The sequence below is a fragment of the Triticum aestivum genome, chromosome 5D (assembly GCF_018294505.1).
Source record: "Triticum aestivum cultivar Chinese Spring chromosome 5D, IWGSC CS RefSeq v2.1, whole genome shotgun sequence".
NCBI classification, from domain to species: domain Eukaryota; kingdom Viridiplantae; phylum Streptophyta; class Magnoliopsida; order Poales; family Poaceae; genus Triticum; species Triticum aestivum.
The window spans coordinates 512,845,975-512,858,724 of record NC_057808.1 but is presented as its reverse complement, the minus strand read 5'-3'; the positions used below and the strand labels follow the sequence as shown (position 1 = coordinate 512,858,724).

General features: G+C 53.9%; 1 protein-coding gene across 1 annotated transcript; it reads right to left on the bottom strand.

Annotated features, from left to right (window-relative positions):
• Nucleotides 1–300: 300 nt before the first annotated feature.
• Nucleotides 301–3,747, bottom strand: LOC123123350 (uncharacterized). The gene is made up of 7 exons (XM_044543842.1): nt 3,250–3,747; nt 2,589–2,675; nt 2,243–2,503; nt 1,941–2,105; nt 1,698–1,751; nt 1,428–1,574; nt 301–941 (listed from the first exon to the last, which is right to left on the bottom strand). Exons 1-7 carry the CDS (start codon nt 3,382–3,384, stop codon nt 564–566), a joined length of 1,227 nt encoding a protein of 408 aa, XP_044399777.1. The 5' UTR covers nt 3,385–3,747; the 3' UTR covers nt 301–563.
• Nucleotides 3,748–12,750: the final 9,003 nt, after the last annotated feature.

Genomic DNA, 12,750 nt, shown 5'->3' with positions numbered 1-12,750 from the left:
TGAACACTTTGTTAGCTTCGGCGCCATCATGAAGAAGACTTCACGGTGTTCCAGAATACTCAACGGGACACACACAACCCATTGCTGCTTTCGATGTGCCATAGTGATAGTGGCATCCAAAGGAGTGAAAGGAAAGGAGTCCCTCCCAAGCCCAAGAGAAACAAAAGCCATTGTTGCCTTCCCCATGCCATGCATGAACCCCCAACCCTTTCCTTTCCTTTGGTTAAGCCAAGCCGGCCAAGACAGAAAAGAAGAGAGAGTCCCCCCATCCAATAATAGCCACAAAGAAAGAAAGACAGGTGAATGAATCTACTACCACAGTATGAAAAAGGAGCCTTTGGTAGGCCATCACGCAACTGGTGCACCACCACAGACCACACCACATGCCATGCTTCTCTTCAGAAGGCTTGATTGACACACGGGAGAAAATCAAAAAAGAAAAAAATCAGGAGACAACACCAGGACCCATTCACATGACACCTATCATCATCTAGGCCTAACAATGCAGATGGTGCACCACACTACACTTCACTCACTCGTCAGTCATGGTGGTGTTCTTGTCATCACTGGCAGTTGGCGCTCCGGCCGGGGCCGCCGTAGTAGAAGTAGGAGCCCCAGTCGGCGTTGTTGCCGTTCTGCACGTCGTAGCAGTTGGACTGCTCCGTGAAGGTGCCCATCCCATGGGGCGCCTTGAGGTTGTTGGTGCTGTCCACCACCTGGATGTTCTTGAAGTAGCTCGCCTTGCCGAACCCCTCCTCCGGGAAGTGCCCGCTGCCCATCTGCGTCGACGTGTGCACCCCCTCCGCCTGCGAGTTCACCACCTCCCCGCCCCACTCGATCATCGACGCGCTGTCCGCCAGGTACGAGAACAGGAACGACGGCCAGTAACCCAGCACGTACTCCTTGCCAAACTGCATCCACCAGTGACCCTCCTTCGGATCCTACATATATACATGCGTCGATGTAAACCAATTAGAAGACAGCATTACGGCATACAGAATCATTAGCTTTGGCATATAACTAGACTTCAGTAGGGGTTAGCCGCTTAGCATCAAGAAGATGCTTGCACTCAGTCATGGTGCACTAAGCAGGCCTTGGAATGCACTCATTACCCGTGCGTGATAGAATGAAAAACACATGACTTTCTATCTCGGCATGGCACTCGCTTGCTGGGGTGAAAGGTAGCAATGCTTCATGAGGCTTCTATTGACAAACACAACTAGAGTAATCATCAAGGCTAAAAAAGGTGTTGACAAAACATGTAACATAGCCACATGCTGAGGGGTACTGAATAATCTTCAGAGCCCCAGAGTCCAGTCAAGGAACAAGAAGAGTAAAGGGCACAGCACAGCAGCAAGTGGGCAATAATCTTCATGTTTGTGACAATTCTCAAACAGTAGTACAAGATGAGCCGCTTGCTCACTCACCTTCCAGATGAGTATGCTGATGTCGTACTGCGAGCCGGAGTAGCCCGAGATGGGGAAGATGCTGGCCCCCATGGCCACCTCGTTGTTGATCTGGACGAACCCTGAGCACAGTATGTTGTAGCACCCTGTTGCCTGGTACGCGTCACTCTACACAACACAAAATAAACATATATACATACAGGTTAAGAACAACACAAGCACATGTCACCAAGAATTGCAGGCTTAATTTTTAAGTATTTTACACGGTTATGTGAAGGGAGAAAAACTCACAGTCCAGTAGGTGAACAGTCTTGTGTTGTTGTCCCCATAGAGGTCCGGGCTAACCTGATGAATCAACCAACAGAAAAGAGAAAAGTTCAGGGCCCGTGACACCACCGAGCTAGCTAGAAACGGTAGGAACAGAGCTATCCATCAATCAACCGCAGCGACGGCGTGGCATTAAGTTGACAGGCATGGGCTACGAGAGCGAGGTGATCACATCGGTGGTTGGCTGATCTTATCGGTGGTGCGTACCTGCCAGCCAGCCTCGATGCTGTTGAGGTCCTCGCCGAAGGAGCCCCCCAAGATCCACAGCTGGGACAGGCTGAACTCGTTGGGCTGCTCGATCTTGGGCTCCCACACGTTGATCGTCGCCTTGGCGCCGTAGTACTTCTCGCCCTGAACGTATGATATCGCGTGCTGAAAAATTCACAACAGTCAAGAGTTCATGCTTCATGCACAGCACCAGTCAGTCAGTCAGTGGCATTTCTTCTTCCTTGCTGCCACTCAAACAAACACTGAGTGAGATAGGTGGTGGATGCAAGGCGTGCACGTACCTGATGGCCGCCCTCGTTGAGCATGGCGAGATCGACCGACATCGGGTTCGCCACCGTGGGCTTGTGCTTCCTGCCGTAGCGCCGCATCGAGGTCGCGCGCATCAAGTCGTCCTTCTTGGTCCTCCGGACCGGGACGGTGCCCGGTGCGCACCTGCCGTTCCGGTGCCAGAGCTGAACCATCGGCCGCTCGCCGTCGCCGGAGGAGGCCACATTGGCCTTGGACTCGTCGTACAGGCCCTCCGGGTGATAGCTCGGCCTCATCTGCAAGGACAAAAAAAAATCTCAGCGCTGAATCCAGCAAAAACAATGGCGTCTACTGCTGCTGCTGATGCATCTGAAACCATACCTGGATGGTGTGGTTCTTGAGGAACGGGTGGTCGAAGGCCGGCTGGTGCGAGATGTGCACGCAGTCTATGATGTCCCCGTCTGGGCTCTGCTCGATTGATTTGCAAACAAACAAACGAAAGTTAGCATCCACTGACTGAAGTTTGAGTAGCACTGCTAAAGGACACTGGTACTACTTTGGTTGCCATCCACTGACTGAAGTTTGAGCAAGAATAAATGAAGAATGGCATTGCAAAAGGACGCCAGTACTACTATTTTGGCTGGCATCCACTGATGAAGCTTCAGATTTTGCAGTAAGCAGGAAAGAAATTCCTCGCAAAGTAGTGGGCATCTTTCTATTGAAATTTTTGGTTAGCCTTTTGCAAAATTCGTAAAGCGAGAAAGCGAATCGGCCCCAAGAACAAGCCGCCGGGAAAAAACAAGCCCCCGGAAAGGCCATCCTTTTTTAATCCGGGCGTGGCAACTTTGAGCGACTGGAGTAGACGAGAACGGCGCCCGTTGAATCAATCTCGCCCAAATCCCGCAAAAATGCAGATTGAAACGGACACAGGACACTGGCTTTGACCAGGAAGGAAGAAAAAACAAATCCCCCATTCAAATCTTGAGAAGAATAGCAGAGGGTCAGCAAGAATCTAGGTAGCTCGGCGGGCGCACAAACGCACCTCGATGCTCTTGACGGCCGGCTTGTTGAGGCGCTTGAGGTGGCGGTGCATCCTGGCCTCCGGCGACCTCGCTGCCTCGCAGGAGAGGCACATCACCGCCGCCAGCAGGCACGCGACGACGCGCGCAGCGGCCATGGCTTCCCTCTCCTTCGCTCACTCCTCCGGCTCCCTAGCCCTTCTCTCCTATCCCCTCGCCCGCCTCCGTGCTTCGGCTAGAGCTTCAAGAACCAAGAACCCCCTCCCGCACCAGAGACGCCCCTGCCCGCCGGCGACCCACCGCCGCGCCGCCTCCGTGGACCGGCCTGCGGATTTTGAAACAATGCGGGGGTGCGGGTGCGGAGTGGAGCGGAGCGGTGGCACACTCTCGGGCGCCACGCCGTCTCAGCTGGGGACTAGCGAGGTTTGCAACAAGTGGGCAGTGGAGCGAGGCCGCGGCTGGCAGTAGTGCACTGCGGTGTTTGTTTTCTTTCTTTGCTGAGGGAGTGCCGTCCGCCGCCCAGTCTCGCACGCTGCGGCTTTTGCCGTTTTTCGAGCGTGGCTTTTTCCGGGGCGCTGGACGGAAATGCCCCTGCGGTACACCATTCGTAAATTGCTCCGGGGCTCCGGGCGACCGGACGTCAGACGGAGCCAGCCCCCACTGGAATGTGGGCCCTAGCAATTATTTACTGTATGTTCGATGAGTAAAATAAAATTACCGGCAGTAGCCTATATTTTTGGTGAAAAATATGACATCTGCTTTGCGATGGGCGCAATATACTTGATATGCTTACCAAATGCCAAACCCTAAAATACAAAGGTTGAAGTAGAGGAATAGCACATCAAACCTTGTTTCCCCAATGCAGAAAAGAGAACAACTTTGTTATAATAAGAGCATCTACAGCCGGGTGTCTCAAATCGGCCTCAAATGTCCGGGCGGCCCGTCCGGTCACTGACCGATCACCATTTTTTTGAGCCTCAGACGAGCATCAAACGCCCGGGCTGATCGGCGCCCCTCATATCCACCCTAACGGCTTTTTTGGATTGGAAGATTTTTACAGGATTCTCACGGGATATCAAACCTTAGGATTGTTTCCTATGGAATGCATTTGGATCACAGGATTGGGTCACTAAAATTCCTAAGGATTGGGCCGCCAAGGTGCTGATTCCAGAGGAATTTACACACGAGGTCCGACCTCTGGAAAAATTCCATAGGATTGGCTACGTCATGGCAATCAAATCCTCTATTTTTCTTATTCCTTTGTTTTGCAAATCATGTGATCCAAAGAAACCCTAAATATGGGACGAATAGGTGGGCCCGGGCACGTCCGTCTGACAAGCCTCGCCCACCACCCACCACCGACTGCACGGCTGTCCCACAAAAAAAACATCCGGCTCATCGCTTTGAAATCCTATCTCACACACACTCTCCTCCCTCGCTCAGTCCTCTTCTCTCGCCGCACCGATTCCGATCGAATTCGGCGCAATGTCGACCTCCGGCAGCTGCTCCGACTCTGAGCTGGATCCGGACTATGAGCTTGCCCTCCGCATCGCCTTGGAGCAGTCCAAGGTGGAGACCGGGGGCTGCTCCGGACATGCAGCCTCGCCGCAGACGCAGCTTCCCCATCGGCGCAGCTCGGACACCCGCGCTGGCCCCTCTCGGCCCGTGCGCAGTTCCGACAGACGGCCTGTGCAATCCGCACCTCTCCTACGTTGTCCCCTACCCCCGCCGGCTGCTGCTCCCCCACGGGGGCCGTGGTGGTGCTTGTGCCCGCCCTGCCGGCCCGGACGCGCCCGCCGGAATAAGAGGCGCGCGACGCCTGCCACGGGAGGCAGCGGGAAAGGGAGAGGAAGGAGGCGGAGCAGTCTGTGCGCCGCCGCCGCGGGATGTAGGCGGAGCCCGACGAGGACTCGCGGCTCCTTGAATGGGTCTACCGTCGGTCGCTTATGACCGCGGAGACGAGTGCGCGGTGGCTCCGCCGGAAGAATGCCAAGGCGCTCCGGATTGCCATTGAGCAGTCCGAGTGCGAGGCGGCTGAGGCGGCAACGGAGGCGGCTCGGCTCGCAAAGCTCAAGCGGCAGCAGGACAGGGAGGTCCAGCGGTTGAAAGGGGTCATCATCCTTTCCGACACCTCTGATGACGACGACCATTGCTCCTCGTCCGACGACTCGGACAATCTGCACCAGGCGCCGACCAAAAGGACGAAGGGCCGGCGAGGAAGTGGTAAAGCTCCGTCGTCTCCGTCTTTAATTTCTCACCACGTGCTGTATAGGCGGTCAGAGTTTAGCGGAGCTATAGAGAAACCAAACTCGAAGCTGCGATTATAATACCGGGCATGCTCTTTGTTTTGTGTTTAAGGATATAAGATAAGATTATGGCCGCCGCTCACGCCTCGGACGTGCTCCTGCCAAACCCAAATCTTCTTTCCCAAATGGTAATTTTTCCACCACCACCACGATGAGGATCGGGCGGCCGGCCGCCACCTACCTCGGGCCCCGGGACGCGTCACGTCCCATCCCGCTCACCCCGCACCCGCGTCCACGTGCGAGCTGCCGCCGCGCTGCGCGCAATCTCGCCGACCGGTGGGACCGTGATGGCATGGACCCACCCGCCTTTCTCCTTTCGGTGCGTGCGTGCGAGGGAGCGGCCGCGCGCACCCGTGTGAGAAGGAAGCGGTGGAGAGTTCCCGTGGTGGTGGGGGTGGTGTGGTGCGGCATCGGATCCGGCCGGTGTGCGGGCGGTCGGACGCACGCACGCATGCATGCACCGTGTGATTAGCGACAGTGTCTCGGTGTGGTGTGAAAAGCATCCTAAACACGGTCTACAAAAAACTGTTTAATCTGTATGACTGCATATCAAAATTTCGAATGCATGAGAAATCTATGACAACATCGCGCATCAGGTCGTGAAAATGCTGGGAAATGGGTCAGTGTTGGTACAGAACAGTAGAGTATCATGGGGCGAGAACCCCGTCCGTACGCTAATCACTCTGCTGCTGAATATTTTAACTGTCACTGCGGCAGACAACATCGCCGGGGATGTCTTTTCGCATCAGTCTCTCTCAACCAGAGGCTCGTCTGTCAGCAGCACCACCAACAACAGTTAAGTACGTAGTAATTAAATTTACATAAACAACCCCTGGTAAAACACTGCACGCGGTAATTATAGTGTTACCGCTGCCGCCGGGGGTTGGTGATTTGGTCATGGTCTGATCTGTTGGTTGGCGCGTTGCGGGAGCAGCAGTGTAAGTAACACATGGTGAATGCGACGCACCACTGCTACAGTTCAGTAGAGTAGTAAAACGGGATGATTGATTGGTCTCCCCACGACCGGATCTTTACGGTCTTGGTAATCGGGGTAAAAACAACAACTTGCTAAACACAACACTACAAGATTCATTTGCGTGCGTGCGTGCAGTAGTACCTGTGGTCCGCCTCTGTTCTGACGAGGCAAGGGCCCGCATGGCAGGACCCCCCACACCCCTCACTCCTGGGTCCACAGGGAAGGAAGGCCGGTGGAAACACAATCAGCTTGGAATGGCGCAAAGCACTGCACAAAGCAGTACTAGTAAAATGAAAGAGTTTTCACTCTAGGGCTGACTGCCTAGGACTACAAGATTGGAGTTTTCTCCATTTTCTGTTCCCAGGAAGCAACCATGCATGCTTTGGTCTCGTAAGTTCAAGATTAGAGCTAATAAGCTCATTTAAAACCCACTTGGTGCACTGTGAGTGGCACGGCATGTGCTTGTGCACAAGCTGCTGCTGGAGCACTGAGCTTAAGTAAAACAAAAGGCAATGCAAGATGGCCAACAGAGGGAATCAATCCGCCCTGATGAGCGAGCTAGAAAGCCGTCGATTTGCTTTAGCCCCTGGCTGGCTTTTCCCCTCATGCCACAAGCGCCCGAAAGACGCCTTTCTTTCCCACACACTTTCGTTCCTCTTATTATTGTTTCCCCGATCGGCCATGAACAAAGTGGTTACTGCCAAAAGCCTAGCTAGTGATGCTCTGCTACAGCAAATGGCCATACTTACTTCCCTCCCATAATAAGAGCCAAATCATTGCATTGCATGCCCTAGCTCGCTGCCTCACTCACTGATGAAGGATGGCACAAAATGGAGATCAGTCGTGCACCAAGCTGAATGAGCAGGATTGAATGGATGTGCTCATGTGCACATGAACGGACTTGAAAAAAAAAAGGAATTTGTTAGCGTCAGGGAGTGCGTGGAGACACAGCACGATCGGCATATAGTACGTCAGCTTGGCGTGTGGTGAGATGCTGGACGGCAGTTGCAGGGGCGATGGCGATGGCGTTGGCGTTGGCGTTGGGACCCTAGGTAAGAACAGAAGAGGGGTCAGTCATGCATGGGCCGCAATTCAATTGAGTTCAGTTCAAACGCCGTGATATAATGTCACGTGGTGTGCCTCCCTCCCTCCCTAGCGAGCAATGCTGGCGTGGCTTGTCCCAACGCACCGATGCAAGAAGCAGCGGCCGAAGCAGTGAACGCGCAACATTGTGTCCTCTTCTCCGGTCCGGTCTTGGGTCTTCGTGCATACCACATTGAAGCCCACGGTCAAGACCGATCGAACGAACTCCCTGGAGGCAGGTAGGCAGGCAGGCAGGCAGGCAGCGCGCCAATTAATTAGGTCAGCATGCATGGATATGGATGGATCCGATGCTCAACATAAACTAGGAACAGCAAAGATAGATTTTTCGATAAAGGGCATTTTTATTGACTCAAAATGTAGCATCAAGCGGATACAAAAACATAATGAGCATCACCCGGCATCTACATAACTAAGATGCACATAGCCAAACAAAAACAAATTGAAAGAATATAAAAAAGCGACATATCAGCAACAGTAGGATCATATAGGACCGACAGTCCGCCTATGTCGAAGGAGTTGGTGCGGCTATTCGTAGATTATGCCGCCACCCATGCTGAGTGAAGACCTCTCTGGCCACCCGCTCCAACCGCGTACACACCGTCTTGAATAGCGATTGATACTCCGTTCGGTGTAGTGTAGACCACGTATGAAGCGAGTGCGTACAGCGGGAAATAACCTGCAAATGAGAGGTGTTTTTGCCCTCGAAAACCAAATCATTCCTACATAGCCAGAGTGCCCATAATAAGGCATATGCTCCCACCCGAATTAGCATTTTGAACCTATTTGAAATGCCGTCCAGCCTGACACAAGGACGGGATACGTTTCACTGGAACCTCACTACATCTGGGTCCTTCACAGTCGACTCTATGTATCGTGCGCTCACGCATTCAGTGGTCCCAGTGGATAATAATAAGAAAATTTGGATGTCGAAGATTCCACTAAAGGTTAAAATCTTTATGTGGTATCTTCGAAAGGGAGTTGTGCTAACCAAAGACAATCTCGCCCGTCGCAATTGGCACGGAAGTAAGAAGTGTAGTTTTTGTACTCATGACGAGACAATCAAACACCTCTTTTTTCAATGCAAGTTTGCGCGCTCGCCGAGGGTAACCATTTGCGTCCTGAGGCCTCGCAGTTACCCCCGTCCCCCGCGTCCCTCTCTGAGGCGACTCGGGGGAACCCTAGCTTCCTTCGCCGCCGGCCCTCCTCCACCCTCCCTCCCCCCTCGCCGCCGCCGAGGGACACAGCCGGGGAAAGCCCAGGCAGTGCCGGCGGCGGCGGGGCCTCTCCCTAGCGCGTCTCTCTCTCTCCCCTGGCGGCGGCGCGAGTTCTTCCGGCGGCGGCTTGGCAGCGTGGCGCAGCGGAGCTCCGGCGATGACTCGGTCCTACGGCGGGGTGGAGGGCAGGGCACCGTCCAGTGGTGCAGCCTCCGCGGCGGCTGCGGCTTGGGGCCCTTGACCCCGATCCGATCTGGATCTGGTGGTGCTTGGGCCTGGGCCATGGCGGCTGGCGAGGCGTGGTGTTCGTCGGGGCTTGTCGGCCTCTAGGCACCATGGGGGTGCCGGCGGCGACGCGTGCCCGGCGTGGTGACACTGGTGGACGTGGTGGTCATCTTCTTCCAGAGATGTCCGGCCAGAGGCTTGGTGATCGGATATCGAGATCCATCATCTAGTCCCGGCTGCGAGTAGGGGTGACATGGTTGCCGGTGAAAACCGAGCCGACGGCAGGCGATGGCGGCGTTCTCGCCGTTACCTTCATGGAGGCATCGTCGTGTAACTACTGTCGACCCACTCGTGCTGCTCCGGGGGAAACCCTAGGATCTGGTGTTCCAGATCGGGCGATGACGGCACTGCGGTGTCTCTCTTGGGAGTATCGTTTGTGGAGCAGCGCTGGAAGTCAGAGGCAGAAGGTGGAGCGGCTTCGTCTTGCACGGAGCTTCGGTGGAGATGTCAAGTCATGCCTGACCGACAGGTGCTACGCTTTGTCATGCCTGGTCGGCAGGTGCTACGCATGACATATCTTCCAAGGACTTCAAGCTGTGTCGGCTGGTGGTACTTGGCAGCATGGCACTGAGGTGTATCAGTGGCGACCACGACGTGCTCAGCTGTTTGCGCGCAGGGAGGAGATGCGCGTCGTGGTGGCCTCGACGATAGCTAGACCGAGCAAGGTTGATGCATCAGTACAGTTCTGAAGATGAAGCGGTGGCAGTTGGCGGCGGCGGCCTCTGAGAGCACGCCGGACCAGTGTGTGCCCCAGACCCGACAAGTGGCTAGGTTGGGGTCTCAGGTCTTAGATGTTAGGCTTGGCTGCGATGTCTGTTTGGTATTAGACCCAGGCTATCTGCGCCCCTTCATCAACTGGATAGGTGTAGCGACAGTTTGTTGCTTAGACGACGGCTTTAGTCTTACTGTTGTATGACTTTGTAAGGTCTTGTGAGAATAATTAATAAAGTGGCTGTATGCATCGCCCAGATGCAGAGACCGGGGTCATCCTCCTTTTTAAAAAAAAATATTACACGCTCTACATGGTCAGTCATTCAAATAGCGTTCAATTTGTATCCGCCTACAAATGTTACCAATCTGATAAAGATAGATAGAAAGAAAGAAAGATGCGACGCACAGGGCACAAAGGCACGTACGGCCATGCCCTTTTGCACTGTGCTGTTTGATTGGGAAGGTGGTAACCACTAACCAGCCCGAGTTCGGCTGGCCTGACAGGGATGCCTCGCATGCGGATCGCTCTCAAGCTCCCTAGTCTAAGCCTCGCACTCACAGGGTCGTCCTCGCCGTGTTTATTCTGATAATGAAGTACGGCGTCGTCCTGATCATTCTCTCGCCACCGGCCATTCTTCAACATAAACAAACGACGTGCCAACAACATGCATTGGTCCACGGTCTGGTACTCCAACTCTAAAATCTACAGGTACGGTTTGCCTAATAGCATCTACAACCGGACCCAGTACCCGCCCCAAACTCCCGGATATGAAAACCGCACCCAACCATGTCGCTGAAGTTCGGCCCAAACACCCAGACTGACCGTCAGTCTCCATATTTCGCCCATATCTGCAATGGATATGGGAACACCCGGACGTGCCCGCCACGTAGCACTGATCGTAAGGGCCCACACGGTCACACACAGAGACCGTCGGTCCGACGGGCACCTCCTTCGGGTCTCGGTGCGAAAGAATTCATGGCGCCGCTCCGGCGTGCCGCCCAAGGGAGCAAGTCCAGCTATTTAAGCCGGAAAATGGCAGCCCAACCCTAGCTCATCCCCATTTCTTCCCTTCCCCTCCAACCCACACCGTCAGCTTCCATCCGCTCGCCGTAGCCGCTAGCCATGGCCCGGCAGAGGATCACCACCTACGCCATGTTGACGCCGGAACGCCAGCTGTAGCTCGAGGAGGAGAGATCCGGGCAAGGCACGTTGCTCGTGTCGCTGCCGGCCTGCCTTCAGATTCGCCGGAGCTGAAGCAGCAGCAACAGGAGGTGGGGAGCCGGATGAGCAGGATGATGCTGCCATGGAGGAGGAGGAGCCGGAGCCTGACAGAGGAGGGGGCGTTAGAGGAGGAGCCAAAGGAGGAAGCGGCGGCAGATCTGGCGCCTGTGGGCTTTGACATGGCCAACGCCATGGCGGAGTTGAAGGTGGCTCAGGCGAAGGAGTTGGCTGAGCAGTAGGCCCTCCTTGAGTCCTTCAAGCTGGAGCACAAGGTGGAGGCGAACCGCCGCATCCTCCGTCGTCGGAAGGCGGAGATCGACAAGCTCTTCGCCGAGCTCGAGGAGGAGGACGAGGACGAGCCGGACATGCGCACGGTTGCCAATGACCACGAGATCGGCGGCTTCGACACCAACTTCGTCGACATCTCTAACGACGAGGACGAGTAGTTTAATACTCTCTCCGTTCCATAATATAAGAGCGTTTTTGACACTACACTAGTGTCAAAAACGCTCTTATATTATGGGACGGAGGGAGTAGTTGATAGTAGTAGTTTCCGTAGATCATGACGATGCATGAGTTTGTATGAGAATGGTAATCGAAAATGCCTGCTACGATTGTTTGTGAAGAAATCCGACGTACATCCCCAGTCAGTGCCAGCGGACACGTCTGTTGGTGTATAGAGGCTTGAATATGCCAATTGTGATTGTAGATGATCTAAAGCACGTACGTTTCCCCGTCAGCAGCATCCAGGAAAGGGGACTACACGGCCAAACCTATACATGGGCTGTAGTACACACCAAAAGGTCATCTAGTTTGACAGTATGGCTTTCTTGTGTGTGGTTGGGACGCCGGCCGAAGGAGACGTCTCACCAAAATGACAGCCCGTGCCTAATTGTACTCCCCTATGCACTACGCACAGGAACATTTTGTGGTCCGTTCAATCACAGCGTGTGCTATGCATCCATGTTAACTGGACCACCTATCCTGCTGCCACGTACTACTGCAGCAAGCAATGTATGCGGCAATCTACCGTACGTATGAGTACCCCTACAAACAAAGCTGTCTCAAATGGACCTTTCAAGTTGCAATCTTTGAAAATTATTGCGGTCTCTCAAAATTGCACTGAACAGGATTCCATCTTCCATGCAAGTCGATGCATGAGTCAGGCAGTATACTGTGTACCTGAACAGAGTGAAATCACAGATCCTAGACCCAAGCGCTCTCCAGGGTTCAAGCGGATATACTGTAGCTGTAGCTCAAATGGAAACCAGATTTCCAACGAACCATAAATTATAAAAGACCAAGAAAGACATAGCCTATGCGTGCCAGAGTACAATCCTCTATCTCTATGGATCGATCGCTTGCCCGTGAAGCGATTAGATTTGCCTAGGCTAGGAGCCAATCCCTTTTTATCAGTGCCCCCTCTAGGGCTCCAAAGAAGGCGGGGATGAATGGATCTTGTCCACAGGTGGCCGAGGCTTGGCAGACACGCGCAATAATGCAGCTGCTGCCATGGCTAAAAAGCTTGTGTTACCATGGTAACGGTAAACTGAGAGAATTCCTTCTATGACACTACTCCTAAAATATGATGCCTTATGTGACACTCCCAACTTTTTGCTTCCTTCTACGGACACTTGTGTAAAATTTATGCCTCACACGACACTCTAGTGTATTTTTAGAGCTAACGGTGTCAACTTTTCACATAC